This window comes from Saccostrea cucullata, unplaced genomic scaffold, assembly GCF_032062105.1.
Source record: "Saccostrea cucullata isolate Sc308-1 unplaced genomic scaffold, CSIRO_AGI_Scuc_v1 ctg326, whole genome shotgun sequence".
NCBI classification, from domain to species: domain Eukaryota; kingdom Metazoa; phylum Mollusca; class Bivalvia; order Ostreida; family Ostreidae; genus Saccostrea; species Saccostrea cuccullata.
Window position 1 is genome coordinate 192,793 of NW_026930161.1, and position 23,685 is coordinate 216,477.

A 23,685-nucleotide genomic window follows, 5' to 3' on the forward strand; every position below is an offset into this window, starting at 1 on the left:
AGACCAAAGTCTAATTTTTGTCTACCGACATGCCAAAAAATCTTCATCTAATTAATTGTAATTTATGGTTTATGTCGTAATCATGTATCGTATCAGACTGTATTTTGACCCACTTTATCTAATCATCGGTTCTGTACAAAAGTATCCAATGTTAACCTTTGAGGTAATCCCACATCTTGAAAGGTACAGACGATACGCGCTCTTCTTATCATTTATTCGTTTTTATCGCTTTAATCCATCTGCTTTGATGGCGTGTGGCGAGTCCATAAAAGGGAACCCGGAGATAAAATTCCCAGACCACTATTTTGTCGTGTCCAAGTTCAGTAGTTCGAATTTCATGAAAATGTTTCGCATTTCATTGCGCCTTTCATTCACTCGATCATACTAACGATATACAAGTAGATAAATATGACGCAAAAATTTGTTCAATTTTATGGATGGGTAGGAATGGAATTTAAAGAGCAACACTTCTTGACATACGAGCCATTTCACTTGTATTTTATGGCATATGTACTTCTTAATTACGTTTTGAGGCATATGAAGCATCCAAAATATTGCAAAGTAACATTTTTGCCACAAGTATTTTCTCGCTTACAGAGAGAAAGCTGAAAAGCGAACATGCCTGTCTGGAGATGCGACATTGCTTAAACAAGCACAGCAGTTGCTTTCTTTGTAATTGTTCATCTTAACACGATAGAGCGTTTATGCAAATTTAACGAAGCATTCAAGTGATAATCCTGTTTACAGATCAATGCCAATGGGTGCAAGCCTCTTGGAGAAATTGCCTTCCATCTTCTCTGCAGTTCGTTGTCCTACACATCTAACACCAGTAAAGTTTCAGCTGCAATAACTACCTATAAAATCTTGAGTATTTTTATGCGCCGGATCGATAGATCCGAGGCGTATGTTTCGCTGTTTGTCTGTCTGTTGTCAACTTTAACCTTCGCCATAACTTCTGAACCATACAAGATAGAGACTTCATATTTGGTATGCATACTCGACCAATGAAGCTCTTTCAAATGGCACCAAGATCAATGACCTTGTGAGCTTAACTGTGACCTATATACTAAAAATAGCTTTTTAGACTTTTCGCCATAACTTTAGAACCATGAGAGATAGATAATTCATATTTGGTTTGCATACTCCACTAATGCAGTTCTTTCAAATGACACCAAGGTCGATCACCTTGTAACCTTGACCGTGACTTATCTGCAAAAAATAGTTTTTTTTAACTTTGTTACCGCCGGGCGCATAGTGTTTCACAAACACATCTTGTTTTCATCTAGAATTCATATTATTTAAAAAATTACAAAAATATCAATTACCAAAAAAAAAAAAAACCCAAACATTTCAATTTCTTTTAATATGTATTATTCAACCTACTTACCCTTTTTTCAAAATATATTTTTCACATTAAGACCCCCCCCCCACCCCCCGTTATAAGAGATTGGCAAATATTATAATTAAGAGACATATATTATACTCATAACCCTTCCCATTCCCACTAATTCTCTTTTTTGTCAATAAAGATAAAGTGAAAATCATTATCACTCCATTTATTCAAATAAAACTTTTTTTTTACAAAAACATGTACTCACTTTTATGTCCAAATATTGTTTGATGAATATTATGTAACATGGTGATACATGATTAGGATATCATAACATTTCTGTTTTATAAATTCAATAAATAATAAATGAAAAGAAATGCCTGAAATTCATTCATTTTAAATTGTAATTCAAGCTTAACTAGAAATTTTCCCATGGTAAAAAATCTTTTAAGGAAAAAAGATTTTTTAAAATTTAAATAAGTAAAAAAAAATTTATAAAAATATGCTTTCTGATTTAATATTTTTCATCCTATTATAAATGCTATACATGTACTACCATGACAGGCATAAAAACATTTCACACTGCATGCATCCATGACATCACAAAAATTCAAAACAATTTCTATTTCAATAAAATATATTTACAAAATGACTACAGAACACCAGGTGGGTCACCATAGAGACATATAAACTATAGATTTTCATACATTGTACCTGAATCATTTAAGATTTCACTGGATTTTTTTTCTTTCAGAATTGAACTAAATGATAACTATTTTGACATTAGATCTACCATTTCTATTCATGCTTAAACCCTGATACATGTAAATTCTTCATGCTTCATCATATTAGGTATAGTAGTAATAAGTCTTTACCAGAAACTAGTGAAAACAAACATACAAAGAAGCACTTTGCTCTGTTGTTTTATCAATGTAGAGGTGAAGTCTTGTAGCCCCGTTAGGTCTGAGGGAGTACAGGTGGCCGGTTTTAGTAGACAGACAGACCCATCAATCATGTTACCACCAAAAACCACAGAAGCCATAATAAACAGCTACCGTATACAATCACACAGAAATCAACCAGATTCTGAAAGCAATACCATGTCTAACACACTGATCAAACACTTCAGATATTCACCAAGAACCTGATGTACCTATTTTTTGAAAACATAAGATAATCTTACAAATCTTGGTGGGGTGGTAAAGTGGTTGAGAAGTGGTTTCCAAGTTCTCGGATTAAAATGTACAAAACTGAAATGAGAACAAAAATGGCTGTCCCTAAGAGTATCCATAGCAATATGTCTCCTTGATGATCCACCTGGCTCATGGTCAATCCAGCTCGTCTGGTCTGACTGGTCTCTTCAGCGGAATCATGCTCTTCTTCTCCTTGTCTCTGGATAGCGCCTTCCTCATGTCTGCAAAAAACCAAAATCAATGGCATTTTTCTTTTCATTACACAATTCACCTTTGAAAGCAATGTATATTCAAAATAAGAGATGTTTGTCCAAGGGGCATAACTCTGTCAAAAATGGCTAGATTGTACCCATAGCAGAACCTGACCTAGATATTCTTTTTGATAATCTGTATTCCAAATTTCATTTCAGTTGGTGAAATCGCTGCAGAGGAAATGAACGGATACTGCAAATAATTTGAATTTTTCTAAGTCCAAGGGGCATAACTCTATCAACTGACAGACAGCAGCAAAGCGACATACCCTCCCTTCTTCAAAGGAGGCATAATAATCTAAGCATGTTGCAACATCATTATTTTTGGTGATTTTTAAATAGATTTAAACAAAACTAATGCACATGCCACAATGAAATGACAAAAAAACATCATGGACAATGGAAGGTATGAACATTTGCCATTTTTCTTTTATTACAAGTTTGACCTAATATAAAGCGTTGAACTAGTCTTCAGGAATTTTGATTTTTGTTTAGATACTTGTATTTGTGTTGCACATGTATAATCTCTTTAAAAAGGCTACTTATCAATAACTTGAATCATGATGTGATAAATTTCATGGGAAGTGGTTTTGGAATTTCAGTCTTGGATCTCAAAAAATTATCAATGAAGAAAATGATATGATCTGCTAAAAACATAGATGAAAACTGAAAAAAAAATTGGTATAATATATAAATAACTTCCGTAAAAAAGAGAAAAATTGAGGAAGAGGGGATTATAGGATTCTCTCTAATTTCAGTAAATATTTCGGCTCGGTATTTCCTTATTTCTCCACTTAGAATCACAAATATCCCTCTCAACAAGAAAACACAGAACAGATATCCAGACCTGTCATAAAACAATCGGAGCTCTAGGCAGATCTGTTTCAACTGAGGTGAACTTTGGCTTCTGTGCACTTTTATGAGTAATTGTTTCAAACATCAGCAAACCTAAAGCGGCTCAGAAACTCAGAAATCAGAGGATTTGTGTACTGGCCCTCTAATCTGATGTCTGCATGTTATTTAGCCGTGCTGTCTTCAATACACAGACTTAGATGATATTCACGTATTTTAATAATGAAAAAATCCATATGTTGAAAATAATGATCAGGTGTGTGGGCCAAATGTTAGTTCTTATGATGTACAAGAGGTACAGATCCAGATACTGGTATACCGGTAATTCATCTTCTCTGACTATTAAGATTAGCAAAAGGAATGAAAATATTACTCACTGCAGCAAAATTATCATCTAGGTGTCAAATTTGACTGATCTAGACAAATTGTTTTACAAGATATATACCATACCCATGTTTTTTTTAGTCTTTTTTCTGGATGCAAAATTTCTTAAACTTAATTGCAAATTATTAGATAATCCAAATACCAGGTGCAGTCAAATGATAAATAATGATGGATCTTAAGAAAAGATTTGAATCTGATTTTAACAACCATCTTATCTTCTAGAGCAGTCTGAGCTTAATATCCCAGTCATTCATAAAATTTAAACTCTTTAATAGTCCTAGATCATCATCTGTAGTGTTAAAAAATTCTCAATATACTTCAAACAAACCTGAAAACCTGATAAAATATTTGAACTCGAGTGCATTGTATTAACACAATGTTGGACAGATGAACTGACAAATAAATCTCAGGGGTTGCTAAATTTATTCACAGTGAGCTTGTAGTGATGAACTTATTAAGGAATTCCAACTTCATGGTGGTTTTAGTCTAATTCTAACTATACAAATTTGTTATACAGTTAACTCTTTGTAATTGATAAGAATTAAATGTAGATCATATGTAAGGCAACAATGTTTTAATTAAATACACTTAGTGAATATATTTCTGAGTTCAAACATCTGTCTTACTGAAGTTGGAGATTGAATGCTCTTAAATGCTTCCTTAAAATGATTACAGGGTTGGAATAATTATACACTAGAATCATGAAAATTGAGAACACTAGAGTTCTATGTAATCATGATAATTAGGCTAAGCTAAATGTTTTTAAATGAATTTTGCAATGTACTTAGGAGAGAGGGAGAGAGAGAGATTGGTAAAAAAAAATTGTAAATTATAAATTAAGTACAGTTACATGACACAAGAATTATAATCATCACTCAACAAATCTCAGAAAATTTAATCATATATTGATGAAGCCTGGCTGGTACAAATCAGTTGCAAATTTAAGGGAGCAGTCCCCCCTCATTCCAAATTGTCAAATTCAAGATAAAATCATAATTCCTTCTAAGAAAAGAACAAATTATATTGGACAAAAAAAAGGTTAAAAAGTGTGGGTTTTTTGTACTGGTACATGTATTAAGTTATAAATTTCTAATCATTATTTATTACAACAAAAAATAGGAAAATTGTCCATTTTGAAAGAAGACTTCATTTTTGCCCAACAAAACCTCTGGATCCAAGAAGCTTCTATTGTCAAAGCACCCATCAGGGTTTTGCCCTGGACCCAGCGGGTAGCCTCAAGGAATTAGCATCCAGCTTAGCCCCTATAGTCTTATCAAAAGGCACCCTTTTGAATCCTAATGATTTGTCCCATCAGATACAGTATTGAAATCTTGACATATTGTCTAGCAAGAGGGCAGTCCAACCACTTTCACAGACTCATATGGATCATGATTCCGTCTTTTCCAATTCCAACTATCATGCCTAATAAGAGCAGAAAAACAGAGTACTTTACATAATTTCATGATGCATTATATGCGGAGAGGCTGCAGACTACCTTTATTGACAAGTACTTCTGTTGATATACCAAAGCTAGTAATCTGTCTAGCAATGCTGTAATTAGTGGAACCATTGGTGTTCCTAATGACACATTATCCACTGAGACCAGACTGAGTGTTAACATTGTCTTTCTCTGTGGCACTCTGTCTTCTTGTCGGAAAGCATTCGACATACTGCTGCTGTTTTACATCAATGATGAACAAGAATGATCAGTCAACTCATTTGCAGCACCAGAAATGCCACCCAATTCATTGTCAGGTTTGACAAAGACTGTAATGCATGTTGCTTTTTACTGTCATGTATTTATAGACCCATGAAAAACTTTCATTTTCATGTTGTGAACATGATGTTTTAATGATTTCATCAGTTTTATGATCCTCTTTTTAAAACAATTTTTTTTCCAACACTTAAGTTTTTACCTTGATCTATTAGCATATTAATGCTTCAACATGATTGAAATTATTATCATTTAGAAAGACTTTTGGAGGAGGCATAAAGAAAATGCTATACAGTAAATGCTTTTTTATTTACAATTTTTTATTTTCACATAAGTATGCAAAGCCATCTGTTTCAAAATTTCACTTTATTGTATTCAAATTAAGATTACATAGAAATTTTTTACCAAGTTCAGGAAAAGAAGTCTGTTCACTTTATGCATAAAATGGCCCTGTAGATATACCAATAAATTGATCAACACTTGATTTTCTATTTGAAGCATTAAAATAAATTAGAGACTTGGTGCTTTCATATCCTATTAAAAAAATTCTTCTAAAGGTCCAGGTCTAGGAGAATTGGCTTTATGAAATTGCAATGTTCTTAAATTTTTAGGTAAACAGGTATAACTGAGTACTTTCAGTGGAGAAAAATAATATGAGTGCACTCTCTGATCTAAAAAATAAAACGTGCATTAAAGCTGACATGAACTCTTAAAAAGGCATCATTTTTCATCTTTGTACGACTTACTACATTCCTGTACGCCTTTGTCCGCCATATTTCTTCGATTCCGCCATATTTAATCGGAAAATTTTGGTCACCTGTACCTGCTATATATAGCCTTGTACGATTGCTTCACTTGAGTGATTTTCTAGCCTGACTGTCGACATGTACACATCTCCGATAACAAAGTTTTTAGAAATCCATAAACTGACCAAATGCATGTTTGAAAAGTAAAAATTCGACAAAAAATAGAACTATACCGAGAATTAAATTATTTTTGAATGCATTTGCTGCAATATAGAAAATAAACTAACACGGAATACATACATGTACATCAAACACCTATGCAGGTCGAGAAAACGCGTCAAACGCAGTGATAAAAACATTTACCTGACTACTGCTATCGCTAAAGGGATATGCACATGTCGAAGAATTATCCTATTTTACTTTTATTGAAAAATGCATCTCAGAAGTCATGTAATCCATTCCTAACTCAACAGTAAAAGATGCTTGGACTCACGTGGCCCATGCCGATCATTTTATTTGGTCAGGGAAAATATCAAAGGTTGAAAGCTCAGTGGGGTTGATTGAAAAAAAAAAATGCAAGTAATTTTTTCAAAAATAAACATTACTCTTGTCTGAACATGTTGTAAATAAAATTTACGATTAAGTACATGGTTTAACTTCATCAAATTCATTAAAAAAAAAAAAAAGCAGGCATTATTATGTATCATTCACCTTTTGAAGATATTTTCCCGTGATATAAGGGGGGGGGGGGGGGATAAAACATGCATAACACTCTCATAAAAATAATGTAAGAAAAACGTCTGAAACAGATTGGATTTCTTAATGATCAATTATTATCAAATAAATACTGTGTATTGGCTTTATTAGACCTAATATATTTTGATTTAAAGTTATTTATAATTTTATGCACTATGAAAGAAAAAAGTGAGCACGTTCACATACCCCACGCTCCCCCAAAAGTCGAAGTGCTAAAAATTCCAAGAAAAAAATAAAGGAATCGTAATTTCCTTGTAATATGCACATCTATACACATTGTGTCCTAAATATCTGCAAAGTTTGACGAAAATCAGTGTGTGCAGCGGTTTATGAGGAGTTGCGCTAACAAATTGCTCACCTCTATATTCAAGATATGGCCAAAATCTAAATGTAAAAGTGCGGAAATTCCCGGAAAAATAAAGAATTCGGAATTTCCTGGTGATTTGCAAATCTACACACACATTGTCTCCAACAGATATCTGCAAAACTCTGTGCAGTGGTTTATGAGAAGTTGCGCTGACCAAAAAAAAAAAAAAAAAAAAGGACTGACTGACGGGTCAAAAACATTATACCTCACGCGTGGGGTATACTAAACGAGTTTGATTCTTTGGTACAATGATAATGAAAATAGAATTTGATGTGAATTAAATTTCTAGACATAAATAATTAATGATTATTAGAAAAAAGCATATAGGAAGAGTGAGTAAACTCCTCGTGAGAATTCCACATTCTACCTAAAACTATAGCTTTTTAAAAATTCTCTTATCTATTGTCCAAGCTCGACACATACGTTTGAGAAAGTATTCCAGAAAGTTCCCAATGTTCCCATTCCTGTGATTTATATTTCACGTTTATTATATCCCCCGCCTGAAAAGTGGGGGGTAATCATTATGTCCGTTCGTCTGTCTGTTACGCTTTGGAGTACCCATCTCTTATCTGCAAATCCTCTTACACCACTTAGAGTAATTTAATGAAACTTTCAAAGAATCTTAAGTTTAATATTACATATTACCATTATGCATCTCCTATTTTACTTTTTGATCTGACACGTATGGGTTTAGCGAAGTATGGACTTTGCCATTATAACCATATGGGAGGCAGGGGGTATCATTTAGTGAGTTCATTGCTCATAATACATGTACGTCTAGTTTCTCTTTCAATTTTGGCGTTTGGGTTAATTTCCTGTCCAAAGTAAAATTATTATTCAATTTATGAAGTTTCGACATCCCTCCTGAAAAAAATCCTTGATCTGTCCTAAGGCATAATAAATGATACAGCACAAAGTGCGTAGGATTTTATACCCATCATTGCCCCAACGGGTAGTTACAGACAGAAAGACAGAGAGAGAGAGAGAGGGAGAGAGAGTTCAATATACAAAAGAATAAGTAATAATTATCCGTATTCAACCAGTGTCAAGTATCCCTACCCTAGCTTTTAAAATTATCTCCCAAATTCACCTACAGAAATTATTTATATATAGAAAAAAATACCTAGACTATCAGGCCGGGGTACTGAAATCTCGAAATATTTCCTGTAACAACATAATTATAAAACAGTTACATTCCTCAAAATGCACATACTTTGTGGTCGGAGTGACACATTTTAAAAAAATCTCAAAACTGAATTCGGCAGAAATGTCTGTCTTCCAAGAATATTTAAATAACGGTCATGTCAATTATTTTTGTATGCCCCCCCCCCGTCCAATAAATCAAATGCCTAAACGTCAATCTGAACAGGGGATGGCCTTTCTCCGTGTGTGTATGTGTTAAAGAATGTATAGATGTACACATAAAAATTTGTATTCTGGTTAATTGCTTTTAATATTTGAAGTAAATTATAGCCGTACATCAAATTACTTTGTTTAGATTTGAGATTAGTACTAAAATAATCAGTTATAATTGACAAATGAATTTTGCGACGCAAACCAACTGCAGACTATATACATGACTTTGTATAGAATGTATATTAGAACTACATGGAGATAAACAATTCACAATTATAGCTTATGAACATCAGTTATAATAACCCCCCCCCCCTTTCAGCCGCGCAAATACCAAATAACTTCTCTTTCCACTTTTGATATTTTCCCTGACCAAAATCTGATCTAAAAAATAAAACATGTCTTTTAATCCCCAGAAATAGTTCTATCGTTTAGTAGTTGCACATTTTAGATCAGAGGTTGCGCTCTATATTAAATATCAAAAAATAGCTTTAAAAATTGGCCATTTTTGTAGACTTTTTCAGAATATGAGGAAATTGATGCATTCGTGATGTCATAATGCACTGACTAGCCAGAAAATGACGTCATTTTTGATAGATACGCAGTCACCAAAGACCTAAGTGACATTTAATGCATTGTTAGCATTGATAAAGTCAGTTTTTCAGAAATTCACAGAGCCAAATAAAGCAAAAGTGAACCTTGATCTTTTATCCTGCTTCTAAATACTAAATATTTAAATTAAGGTATCACCAAAATTTGGTGATCTACTGTAACAGTGGTCTTTCTTTTCATATGTATACACTGTATAATTGCTTTATTAGCTATTTTTCAATCACAATTCATCATACAGAAGTCACAGAAGAAAATAATTCCACATTTCTCTAATTTAATGAGAAAAAACGTGTTCTATTAAGTAGATGTTTCCAAGTTTCTACCTAAAACCAGAAAAACATATACTGAAAAACTTGTACCCTTCCATTTAATTGTTACAAAAGTTAAATATTTAGAGATCATATTACCATTTTTTTCCAGATTAATGAATGAACTTTCCCCATGACATACAGTGAATCTTGTCTAATCCAGATTTTGTGTAATTTAAAACTGAATAGCAGAGGAAGACAAAAGTTGAAGATGGATAAAAATCCTATTTTAAAGAAGTAATACAGTATGAATAATTACCTAAATATAATATAGGCCTATATGTATGTTGTATGGTGCTCTCTTTTCCAAGCTAAAGAGTTGGTGATAGAATATGCATAACTGTTTCTTTTAAATTTACTTGAAAGTAAATTCTCAGACATAAAGTTCACCTGTTCACACAAAGAAATATGTTATGTATTATTAACAACATATTTCTAAAATGTGTTCTTCATTATACATTCTCTCCATTTCATCAGACTAACAAAGTAACTCTTCTCAAAGATAAAGAAAATAGGATTATTTTCTTAGAGCTCAAAGCTTAAAATAAAATAAAGGGATCTAGGGGCCACAGCCCTCATTTAACTCTGCCTGAAAAAGAAGTATGAAGTTCACAAACCAAACTCAGTCCAAAACAAGACAAGGGTGAGGTCAGATATATTAACGACTGTGCAAACAAATACAGATATTATAGTTCCACTGCAGCAAATTTGGGAAAAGAGATGTGTTTGTGAAACACTGATGCCCCCGTATGGAAGCTTATGGCGAGGGTTGAAATTTCTCAAATGCCAGCCAAAATCCACAGGTCAAGGTCAAAGTTGTTAAAACCCAAAGGAAGGTCTTGTCACAAGGAATACACCTGTGAAATATGAAAGCCTTGATTCTAACTGTTCAAATGTTATAGCCAAGTTTGAAGTTTTTAAAAAGTGGGTCAAAACTCTAAGGTCAAGGTCAAAAGGTTGAAATATTTAAACCCACTGAAAGTTCTTGTTACAATGAATATAAATGAAGTATGTAAGCCCTAGCACCAACTGTTCAAAAGTTACAACCAAGATTAAAGTGTGGCATTTTTTTGTAAAAGTGGGTCAAACTCCAAGGTCAAGGGGTCAAATTTTGTATTATAAGTCAGTTTGGTTTGATTGAAAAGTGCAATCTTACATGTATCAATTAACATCTTCTGATTAAAAACAGCCCCTGACATTATTGTTTCTCAATCTGCATGAGTAGATGTAAACTGTTGAAAACGAATACAAGGTTCCCTTCAATTCAAACCAACTGTGTCTGTTAAACTGTTAAAATTAAAATAAACAAGATTTCCCTGGTGTTAACAATCTGTATGGGTCTATTTAAGTTCCTCATGTTGAACAAGACAAGATAAATCTCTTGTCTACTCCATGTTGATACCATTGTAAACTTTTTGTCTACGGCTAGTTCTGTTTTGTATAAATAGAAATATCCTAAGAAAAAGCAGGTGAGCTGACAGCGTAACATCTATCATTATCAAAATGACATCCTAATCTCGGAAACTGTGTAGTCTTAAATTTGAACAATGAAAGTTACACAAAACGAATTAAGTGGACCCCTTCACATTAGGTGCAAATTAGAAAATTTAAGTACCCCTGAACTACATTTCATACAACTTAAACTTCTTGCAGAGCTTCGTTTCTCCAACAAACAGCTGGCTACTTAAACTATTTTCCAAGAAGTGCCGAAATGGAAAAACTGAAAATTTGAAATATGCAACAAATTTGATCTTTGACTCTCTTCATTTCCTAGACGTGGAACGACCGAGCCAATTTCTGACATTGTTAATAACTTAACATTCTTATGATAATTAGTGAAATAAGCATGTTTATTTCATATTGTCAGTCTATTGCTTCCTTAGTTAATTGACCTGTCAAATCAATGTTAATAAGCTATGACTACAATGTCATAACATCATATACTCAACTTATAGACACAAGTATTTAATACTAGCAGGAAGTATGGGAGCCTTGTAGGAATCATATTGTCCATGTGTCTGTCTGTCCATCAACTCTTATAGAGATGTGAGCAACATGTTTATTAATAAGACAATCTAGATTTTCATAAACACTTGGAATTCCTATGACCAGCCACGAAAATTTCCTGTAATGTGTGAGACATAATTGTCCACATTATTAAACTTCATTCTAGTTCCTTTACCCAGTGTTTTTTCTTGTATTGGCAAGAAGTCTCACACTTTTATATGAAAAATATATGTAGGGATCTTTTAAGAGGGAGTGTAAGAACTGGGACTCAGGAATATCATTTTATTTTATTGTACTTCTCATTGAAATGTCTATGTTAATACAAATTTTAATATATTTTTAAACTTTAGAGCTGCCTAGATTTGAGAGATTCTTCAGCAACATTAATTCCTTTACTTTGTACAATAGTTTAGCAATTATTTTTTACCTTTAAGCATATCATCTCTTTTAAGAAAAAACTTTTAACCATCCATAAAATACCTTTGAAGTTAAAAAAACAAAGCAATTAGATTAACCACTGAGAAGGAATTAACTGTTTCCTCAATATCCATTATGTAACATTCTTAAACCAGTCATAACAAGGCGTGTCCTGATTCTGTCTGCAGTGATGGCCAGCGTCCAAATGGAACAAACTGCTCCCAACATTATCAACTGCAGATTCTGGGATATCTTCAATGATTCACAATAAAACATTTTTATCCCGATAAGTTTTCTATTCATTTTTTGCACCCAATGATCTTTTAAGTATTAAAGTATATTTGAATTTTTGTTTAAAATTTTCATGAGTTATAGTTACATAACAGTTTTTGCTTATTTTGTATTTCGTCATTGTCAGTGAGGTGATTTTGCAAATAAGTGTATAAAATCACTGAAAAGTCTTTCTTTCTAGGAAGTTTTCAAAGAATGCTGAAATTGGGAATCAGTTACATTATTCAACAAAAGAAGTCATCTGTTAATGACATAACAAAATAATGACCTCGTGGTCACTAAATTATCCTCAGAGTGACAGTGGTATTTGTTCATGAGAGATGGGTAGTGTGATAGCATAGAAAATGATCTCTCCAAATGAGCAAGATTTTTCATTATGATTGACAAGAAGCACTGCACACGGATGATCTACTGATACAAATAATTGTATTTTGGAATATGCAGAGCTTCAATCTGCATTATAACCTATAATTTCACTGAGAATTATATGTATATCATCTAAACAATTTTCAAAAATGCCTGGCTATAAGAACCATTGGTGAAGAATTTCATTTTTTTAATTTGAAAAAGTATGCATCTTTGATTGAACACAGCTATCCTGAAAACTTACTTTGTTACGTCAATGGTAGATTATGAGAAAAATCAGATTCTTGGGATTAAAGAACTACAAAATGGAATAAACTAATTATTAAAAGGGTCTTTGTTTCACTGAGATCCTGTACAAAACAAAACCTAGCTGGGGGGAATTTTCCGTGCAATTAGACAAGCCGACTGCAAGATTTCATCATTAAGTCTACTAATTAAAGCATAATGAATTTTTTGAGGCTTACCATTTTTTGTAACCTCATCTACATCATTGTCAGAACTTTAAATAAGGAATTTATTTAAGAATAAAAATATGCTAATTAAAATAGTGAAAAAGGTAAAAATGAAATAAAATTCAACATGGAGTTACATGGAAACTGTAATTATTACATGTAATCTAAATAATCTTCCTTCTCATCAGCATGTAATTAAAAAGAAACCTTTCTCCTTGTCTGATAAAATTGGTTTAGACAGTTAAGCATGTATAAAATTATATCCATGCATTCTTTAAAATTGAAACCGACAATGATAAACTCTTTTACTTACACCATGAAAAATTTCAATTGCCCAAAAGATTAAAAAATATAACTCCATGAAATATCAATAGAGTATGGCATTAACTGCTTTAGATTAAGTTAAAAGGCAATGTGAATGCCAAACTTTTCCTTGTGATGTAAAGAAAAACAGCATTATTTATGTCTAATTAAAAATAATCAATTGTCGGAATGTCATGCATAAAATAGTTATCCCCCCTGATGCAATGTGTTGCATAATATGCTAATTGAAATATGCGACCAGTAATGTCTAGTGAAAATTGATTAATACAACTGTACATCAACAAGAGACACACATCCCTCACCTGAGTAACTAATGGCCCTTCTATTCTTCAGCAAGAGATTCTTTTTACTACATATTTTTAGGCAAAAATTTTATCAAAGATTATGACCCCAGCCTACCCCCAAGGTACAAACTTCATTCTACACTACCTGATGATGCTTCCATATAAATAAATAATTATAAATATGAGTTATGACAAATCATGGCTCTGCTGTTATTGAGTAGATTTTTAAAGGTTTTTCCTTTGTATTTCTATATATTACCAAGGGGTACTTTGATCTCCTGTTGTGGCCTTGTCCTACCCCCAGGATCATGATTTGAAAAAAAAAAACTTTATATCAATCTGACTAAGGTTATTATACTGGTATCTATGCTGTTTTTTTTTTTGAGAAAAAGATTTCCAAATATCATTTTTAAAATTTTTACCCCTGCTGTTGTCCAACCCTACCCATGGGGTCAAAATTTAAGCAAATTTGAATCTAAGTAATGAAGCTTTTATGTCAGTTTCTTCAGTGGTTCTTGAGAAGAAATTTTTTAACAATGCCTCTAATTTTTCACAAATTCTTCATTATCTCTCTTTAAATAGGATGTGGCACTGGATCAAAAATGTGAAAAGTTTATGACAGACTGATAGACACACAGAGGGATGCCAGGCACTTTTCATAAAGAAAGCTCGCTTGATTTTTTGACAAGCTACTATTAATAACCAATAGCTTTTAAATGCTAATCATACTCATAGAATATTGAAAATATACCCTTAAAGCATATTTCTAGTATAAATACTTCAGATTTGATTTGATTTTGACTAAAATGCATGACTAAACACAATATTTACATCATATTATTATTTTTTTTTAGAATTCCTACAACTAACTCCAAAGTTAATTTTCTTTACTTTGACAGGTAAGTAAGTTAAATTTTTTTCCACTTATCCACGTGCAGAAAAGAGAGGTAACTCTTTTGTTTTTGTAGATTTAGAATGAAGTGATTATTTCCCCTTACCATATGCATCTTCATCTACATCACCAGAGTAGTATTCCAGCACTGTTCGATAAACATCATATCCAAGCTTCCTATACATGTTGACTGCTACTTTATTTGACACTCTTACAAAAAGGTCCACGAAAAAACACTTTTTTCTGAAATATATAATATCCATGGTAGTAAATATATACACATGTATAGTAAAAATAACAAGTACTTTAACTTTGTAAAAGTGAGCACTATACTGCTAAAAAATTTTGAGATGTCTTGGAAGTATAGAGACAACAGTAACAAGAGGCCCATGGGCCACATCGCTCACCTGAGCACTGTGGCTAGGAAAAAGTAGAAATTGGTTTATTATTGAAAAGTTTAAATCCAAAAGTAGTCCCATGACCAATCATGGCTTTGCTATTCTTGGGAAGATGATTTTTAAAGAATTCCCCTATATATGTTTATGTAAAACTTTGATCGGCCATTGTGGCCCTGCCCTACCCCCTGGGGCCATGATTTGAACAAACTTGAATCTACACTACCTGAGGATGCTTCCATATAAATATGATCAAAAATACCTTTTCTATTCTTGAGAAGATTTTTTAAAGAATTTTCCTATATATTTCTATGAAAAACTTTGGTCGGCCATTGTGGCCCCACCCTACCCCCGGGGGTCATGTTTTGAACAAACTTGAACCTACACTACCTGAGGATGCTTCCATATAAATATGATCAATTATGGTTTTGCTATTCTTGAGAAGATTTTTTAAAGAATTTTCCTGTATATTTCTATGTAAAACTTTGTTCGGCCATTGTGGCCCCCGCCTACCCCTGGGGGTCATGATTTGAACAAACTTGAACCTACACTCTCTGAGGATGCTTCCATATACATGTAAATATGATCAATAATGGCATTGTTATTCTTGAGAAGAAGATTTTTAAAGAATTTTCCTATATATTTCTATCTAAAACTTTGGTTGGTCATTTTGGCCCTGCCCTACCCATGGGGGTCATGATTTGAACAAACTTGAATCAACACTACCTGAGGATGATTCTATATAAATATGATCAATTATGGCTTAGCTATTCTTGAGAAGAAGATTTTTTAAAGAATTTTCCTATATATTTCTATGTAAAATTTTGGTTGGCCATTGTGGCCCCGCCCTACCCCGGGGAGTCATGATTTGAAAAAATTTGAATCTACACTACCAGAGGATGTTTCCCCATAAGTTTCATCTTTCCTGGCCCAGTGGTTCTTGAGAAGAAGATTTTTTAAACATGCCACCAAATTTTCATTAATTCCCAATTATCTCCCCTTGAATGAGGGCGTGGCCCTTCATTTGAACAAACTTGAATCCCCTTCACCCAAGGATGCTTTATGGGCAAGTTTGGTTGAAATTGGCCCAGTGGTTCTTGAGAAGAAATCGAAAATGTAAAAAGTTTACAGACAGACGGACAGCTAGACGGACGGACGCTGGACAAAATGTGATCAGAAAAGCTCACTTGAGTCTTCGGCTCGGGTGAGCTAATAAACTTTGCAGTTTTTGAAACATCAGTGAAGGTAAGAGGAAATCAAAACAGGATACTGTGGTTTTATCAATTTTCAGGTACATATGTATTTTGTAAAACAGACGTTTTCAAGGATACATAATTTCGTTGACAAAAGCATTGCCTATACAAATGAATAACATATTTCTTAATTCAATGAACACTGAATTTCGTGGATCTGCTCAACAACAAAGTCCTCGAAAATTGGTGCTCAATGAATATTGATGAAACCGCAGTAATACAAAATAGGGGGACGGCCATTTGACTCATATGCTGGGTGCAATTTTTTGACTCAGATTTTTTTTATTTTCATGTCTGTACATGAATTATAAAAAGCTCTTCTTCTTCTCCTGTGATGAAGTGCCAACAAATATTGTACATACTAAATATAGTACATGGTTTTACAATTTTCTATGAATTGGCAAAATTAATACTCAGTTATACATACTGTTCCGATATCTGTTCCAGATTATTCATTAAAGTTTTGGCCAAACCCAGGCGACGGAACTCAGGTGCCACAGTCAGGGCAGTCACATGACCATGCCATTTCTCTCCCCCTCCTTCTGCTTTTCCCATGACTGATAAATAAAAAATATATAGTTCATTTATAATTTTGTAGTAAATATGCATGTTTGGTTTATACAGTGTGTTGTAATTTGGAGGGGAATATATGAACATGCATATAAAATTATTTAATGGGCTTGAGTTCACAGTCATTGTAAACCAATGTGCTTCATATTTAGTCCAAGGTGAAACTTTGATCTTCCAATGCATCCCAATCCTAACCTTGGGGGTCATGATTTAAACAAATGTTAATTTACACTACATGAGAATGCTTGTTTAATAATATGACAATCATGGTTGATTTATTGAGATCAAGATTCATTCCCCCTCCCCCAATTATATACATGTATTGTGATCCCCAGTGTGGGTGCTCTTTACTTTAGATCTAAGGGCTACAATTTGAACAAACTTGAATCCAAGCTACTTAAGGTTTTGCCAAAAGTTTTAGCTTTATACCTCACACAGTTTTGGGGCAATTGTAAAAATAAATTTGTGGACATCTTGACCTTTGGCAAAACCTTAACTAAGAATACTTGAATATCAATCTAATTACCGGTAATAAAGATTTTGTTGTTATTGAGAAGATGTTTAAGTTTTTTTTAAAAGACATTTCCATGTAAAACTTCGAAACTTAACCACACCGTATCCCTGGGGACCAAACTTAAATCTATACAATGATAGTAACTGACCCCACTCTACTCCTCCAGAATCAAACATGAATATAAGCTAAGTCAACAATTCATTTTTTTTAGTAAGTTTGGTTGAAATTAGTCCCTTGATTTTAGAGAAGACATCAAAGCAAGACACCCAAGGGCAAGGGTTGCTCATCTGAGTTACATAAACCATGATATTCTTAAAGTTTTAAAAATGTTTTTCCTCCTTTGTTATCCCATGGAAATTCCCATCCCATCCCAGGAACCATGCTTTGAACAATTTACAGTCTGCACTATATCTGGACATCTTCACAAAACATTCATTTTCTCTTGTGCAGTGGTTCTTGAGAAGTTTTTCATACAACAAGGTCATGATATAGTCTTTGTTCATTATTTACAGAGTGCAAGATAATAAAACCAGTGCATATTGGGGTAGAAAACTAAAGGTAATAAGCAAACGTTTAAAAATAGATTGTTTTATACTCACTGTATCCCATAATCTTCCCACCGGCTGATTCACAAGTCTGAAAATACTCAGGCCATCTGGCCAAGTACTGCATATAAAATGGCAGACCATACTATCACAGTTAAGGATTGATACATGCCTAGTTAGGGAAAACAGATTTTAAAAATTTGAAGTTAGATTTCCATTCTTGTCAATGAATAGTTATAATGGGTTATTTTTGTTGTAAATATGGTCCAATTTTTGTGACTTTGTCAAATCTCAAAATGAAAATTTATTCAAATCCTATATTTTTGTTACATCTCTTTGAATATTATTGAAAAAATTGGAAACCTAAATTTTAATGGATTTTTTTTTATATTGATACATGTAGGAAACAATACCAATCACAGAAAATATCTTTTAATAATACAGTAGTATACACCCTATATTATTCACCTGCCTTGTTGATTTCGCTTCCTGACCTAGGGAATGATATCATTAACTCTTCAATTATGAATCACAAATTATTTATGATCAACATACTTGCCAACCTCCGACATGTAAAAATCTGGTCATGACCAACAGCATTATTAAATATCTAGACAATGTGAAAGTAAGACTGTCATCCTGACTTTTTTTATGAAGTTTTAAGCATGTTAACTTCAATATTTTGGATACTAAATGAAAACAAATTTGGTGAATTGCAATCCAAAATGTATTTAGATAATCTTATCAATTTTTCACCTTTGTCCACGAAATGGCTTTGAATTTACAGAAATTTTTAATCTTTGTTTTGACCATGAAGTCTCTGTCTTCTTCACTGAAGTAAATGGTACTCAGCAGAAGCACATGATCATACACAAATGAAGAAAAAAATATTACAACATATAAGAATTAAATATCCACTGACAAAATTTTATTAATCTAATATCTTTAAAAATTGTAAATCTATGTATTATGTTCAGCATATCTATATATATATTTTTTAGAAATAATGCAGAAAGGATACAGTTTCTGTTAATGGATCCAAATTCCTGAAAATAGAAAAAAATATTCAATTTTTTATTTCAGAGGCCTGTTCAGCAGAGCGAACGTTCACGAGCGCTTGCCAAAATTACTACTGGAGGTATAATGAATTTTGGCGAGCACTCGCTAATGTTCGCTCTGCTGAACAGGCCTCAGGTCATTGAAAATTTAGTGTTAAAAACATTACAGTCTGTTCACTCTATAAAATCTTTAATCTGAACCTGATTCTTGTGGAACATACTTTGTGCAAAGAGAGTCGAAAATAGCTTCATCCAGTTTCATTATAAATAGTAAATGAAATTGCCAAAAGGTGTTTCCATACTTTCTCACATTATGCTAGCATGACAACGTATTGAGTGTAAGCAAGACTAAGAGTTGTGTAAAGTAGCATTAATTAACGTGATGGCCTGTTGTGTGTTTATTGGACAGCATGTTGTGAAAAGTTACAAAATTGTGATGCCACATTATGTGTTATCATGACAGCTTGTCATCTTGCAAGCACTTTGTCTCTTGCAAAAGTGCAATGGTGCATACTGAGTGAACAATGAGTGCAATGCCACTTTGCGCTAGCTAGAGCATAAATGTCACTTTGCGTTAGCGTGTTAATACTAACACACTGTTACAATTTTATGAATGGTCCTATCGGGACACCATGTATTTTGTATGCTGGTCATTACATATTTAAAAGTGTCAAGAACTGTACAGATCTCTTCTAAATCAAGACTTTGTTATTAATGTTAAACCCTGCAGTTTCCATTGTATTTAAGTTAAGAGAATGAAGACTGGTACCATGCATGGATTATGCACTAATCAGGTATACAATGACCTTTCAAAAAATACCTACACATTGTTAAATCTAAATAAATCTTCACAAACAAACGGACGAATCGTGGTCATCCTTCTTCTGTGCCGTGCCGTGGAATATAAAGAGGATATCGACCCCGATCAATCAAACATCAATATGGTTTAAGCCAACACAATAATCATGAAATAACCTAAATACTTAAGATTATAATAGGAGTAAATAAATATTTAAAAAGAGTTCAAATTTGTCGATAAAATTTATAACTCGAGTAAATGTACTTAAAAATCTCGGGCTCGGTGTTATAGCTATACTACTTCCGCCAACAAACAACAAAGATGCGGTAAACTTGAAGGTCCAAACTTGATGTGTTTGTATGTTTCTCATTTTTCATCTTTTCATGAATACTGTTCAAGTTGACAAACGTTTCATAAAATGCATGTGAAATATTTTTACTTTTTATTTCAATGAAATAATTGGTAAATTTGGTTGCCTCACAAATTGTTAAATCTGAGCCGTAAGCAAGTCTGTACATGTGCCAAAGATTTTCTATTCCATCCATAAATTGTCTGTTTATCAAGAAATTATGTGCGTTTTGGGTTTGTATAGATTTAGATTATCATTTTATTTAATATACCTTAAAAAGCAAACTTAACCTGACTTGTTCCTGTTTTCTGTAACAAGGAGAAATGAATATTGAAAAGACACTGAAATTATATACAGGGACACCTGTCAAAAAGTTTGTCTGGCAAGAGTTAAATATTACAGCATTTTTCAATATCAACTAATAATAGAATGGGGTGATGTCAGGAATAGAGAAATATTATGATAAAATAATCCCCAATGTATTAGTGCCAACAATTACAGTTTAAAAACGGAACTGACAGAAACATATTTGTCCTAGTCAGCAGATATCAGAGAGAGTGGAGAGTGTACACATCACAGTAGGCCTTGATCAGTATACTACTAGTATGTGATCAAATGTGTCAACACAATTCATGTCTAGTACCTACAGGACCTCTACAATATTTTTCATTCATTAAAAACAAATACTAGAAGGCTAGTTAAAATTAATTCCAATGAAGATTGAAGGATCAAATCAGTTTTTCACTTTCTCAGTGATGTATTTATCTTGGAAAGAATATCAAGTGATTATAGAAGAAGCACTATGTCATGTAAACCAATTCTTTTCATGTAGTAAAGATGTGCAGGCCTTAAGAGCTTTGTGATTTTACACCAGTCTTGCCACTATGACATCTTCATCAGAAGACCCCATATTTGTGGGGCTGGACCAGAAATTTGACAAGGTTTTGGCTGATATGAAACCTCATGTACTAAAACTACCTCATAAAACAGGTATACAAGATTCTTATATGGTTTAATGTATCTGACATTTTCAAATCAATCATGCTGAGTTTGTTTGTTTTTCAAATACTTATTCAACCATTGTTTAAAAATGAATTTCAGATCACTCCAATGGTTAATTTTTTTTTCACTTTAAGACTAAATCAAATGCTTTACACTGAAACAGGGATCAAGCAATTTTGTGGGAAAAAAAGAAATAAATTGGGATAACATCAGCTGTCTTTAAATGATCTAGTATATCACTAATTATCTACATGTTCTAAGAATATAATTCAGTTTATCATGTGAATGTGGACACTGAAGAAGTGATGTGTACATGTACTTAACAAGCACTATCTCAATAATGTGTAGTAATAATAATTTTCAATATTACTTACAGATCGTCAGAAATGTGCTATTTGGATTAAGAAGCTTTGTGAACCAGTAACTGGAATAACTGGAAGGTTAGATTTTTTGCATAGATTTACACTGTATTAAGATATATAATACATGTACATGTATTTGTTTTATTCACAACACATTTCATATAACAAGTATAATGTCAATGTCGTTTTACATTTTCTGCTAAAAAAAATTGTTTTTTAGTAAAATATTTTGGGACCAATTGATGTATTGTACAATATTATTATAGAATTTTAAAAAATATAAAATTGTTAATATTTGACACATTCACAGAAAAAATAGGAATGCTTATGCCCAGTTGATGTTACACATGTTAAAGAGAGGAGTGTTAGAAGGACCATTTACAAGTAAACCCCAGGAAGGACCTCTGCCAACCTTGCCACCATATATGGTAACATAAGCTGGGTTTATAAAGGATGTTTTTAGTAACCTATCATGAACTTCAGTCTTTACGTTATCTAAGCTGAGTTTATAAGTGATATATGTAGAATCATAGCATTTACTTTGAGCAATTACGATGGAAAAAATATTTCCCAATGTAACTTTCAGAAGTATTGTACCTTTATGCTCATGGAAAAAAAAAGAATTGTGAAAGGTTGGTAGTATTTTTATGTTGCTTTAAAAGTAATGATTTGTTATTAATTTCATTTTCAGTCTATTTATTTTGATGAACCTTCTGATAAAGGATCTGATGACGTAAGTAACATTCAGTTTCTAATAAAGTAAATGCGATAAATGTAAAAGAATTCTTCATACAAGAATAGCATGACTGTTTACGTTATGATATTGTTAAGAATATTTCCAAATATTTGTTTGATATCTACAGGAGAAGGTGCCAGATTGGGTAGCAGGGGAGCTAACCAGTTCTGTTGGATCATCGCTGTTCAGATCTAATATTGGGAATCCCACTGCCTCCTCCACGTGGAAATCTGGATTGTCTCCCATCCGTTACGAATCTTCACCAAGAAGGTACTCCTCTAAAATCCCTGTTCCAAAAAGTCCGACGTCACCGAGGTATGCTAAGCATGTTCAGTAGTGTGTGACAAGTTAGCAGAGTGACGCTTTCTCTCACTGTATTGGATCAAGTGCACAGATATTATTTTAGATAACAATTTACATAGATGTGCTGTTTGTTTTGATTGTTTATAGAATCATAGATGTTTTCATGAATGGTCTGTTTTAAAATATTATGAAATTGCTTTTAACACAACAACAAAAAAGAATAAAATTTATTTTTTGAAAATAATTTCAATGAAAGGAGATTGGGATAGAAGTGTTGCGGTATTTGAGGGATATATATAAAATAGTTGAAGGTCATTGAAATGTGCACTTGACCTTTACTGGTGCCAGGGTAGACTGCATGCCAAGTGCATGATGGGAAATTAATGCATGATGCAGGTAACATAACACATTTATCTGATGATTCTATATATTTAAAATCCCATATAAGCAATTTGATGCATCTATATATAAAAACTCAAAATATACTGTATATCGCATATTCTTGAGTGCAATGTTACATTCCGTTTTAAACAGCCCTTTTAACACCAGCTTTATGTTTGTATCATTTTGTATCATATTCTACGTGTTTTTGTTTATGTAAAAGTTTTGTAATAATCTGAAGAAGAATTTCTGTTAAAATATCTGATATTATCAAATTGATGAAATTGATGTTTCAGTTTATGAATGGTTAATAATGTAATAACTTAGGCCTAGAAAAAAAATATAACTAATTTATAGTGCCGACCCTAAATATTTTTTTAAATGATGTACAAGATTTATCCAGGGAATTATCTCCAACTTTGCAAGCTTTTCAAGACTGAAAGAATTTTGGGTCACCTTTCTATTATAGTTTAAGTCACAGAAATGCTTAAAAACATCATTTCTTTTGTCATTAATGTT

The 23,685-nt window shown here is 32.7% G+C and overlaps 2 protein-coding genes across 7 annotated transcripts in view; one reads left to right on the forward strand and one right to left on the reverse strand.

Moving 5' to 3' along the window:
- Positions 1-2,249: 2,249 nt before the first annotated feature.
- LOC134283119 (N-alpha-acetyltransferase 20-like) lies at positions 2,250-20,216 on the reverse strand. Of its 2 annotated transcripts, none has more exons than XM_062765570.1 (6): positions 20,059-20,216; positions 19,198-19,222; positions 18,231-18,321; positions 16,975-17,104; positions 15,006-15,142; positions 2,250-2,744 (listed from the first exon to the last, which is right to left on the reverse strand). In XM_062765570.1, the coding sequence occupies exons 1-6, from the start codon at positions 20,109-20,111 to the stop codon at positions 2,659-2,661; spliced, it is 522 nt and encodes a 173-aa protein (XP_062621554.1). In that variant the 5' UTR covers positions 20,112-20,216; the 3' UTR covers positions 2,250-2,658. The 2 variants fall into 2 exon arrangements, with proteins under 2 accessions (XP_062621554.1, XP_062621555.1); XM_062765571.1 differs by having other exon boundaries at positions 20,041-20,099.
- A 115-nt stretch (positions 20,217-20,331) lies between these two features.
- The window catches only part of LOC134283113 (centrosomal protein of 112 kDa-like), a 28,810-nt gene continuing 25,456 nt past the window's right edge, over positions 20,332-23,685 (forward strand). For 3 of the 5 annotated variants that reach the window (XM_062765554.1, XM_062765555.1, XM_062765557.1), the window contains exons 1-6: positions 20,332-20,390; positions 21,215-21,372; positions 21,761-21,824; positions 22,057-22,174; positions 22,438-22,479; positions 22,610-22,797. In XM_062765554.1, coding sequence (XP_062621538.1) covers positions 21,267-21,372; positions 21,761-21,824; positions 22,057-22,174; positions 22,438-22,479; positions 22,610-22,797 — 518 coding nt within the window. In that variant the 5' untranslated portion in view covers positions 20,332-20,390; positions 21,215-21,266. The remainder of the gene's footprint in view (positions 20,391-21,214; positions 21,373-21,760; positions 21,825-22,056; positions 22,175-22,437; positions 22,480-22,609; positions 22,798-23,685) is intronic. The other 2 variants (XM_062765556.1, XM_062765558.1) reach the window with 1 other exon arrangement.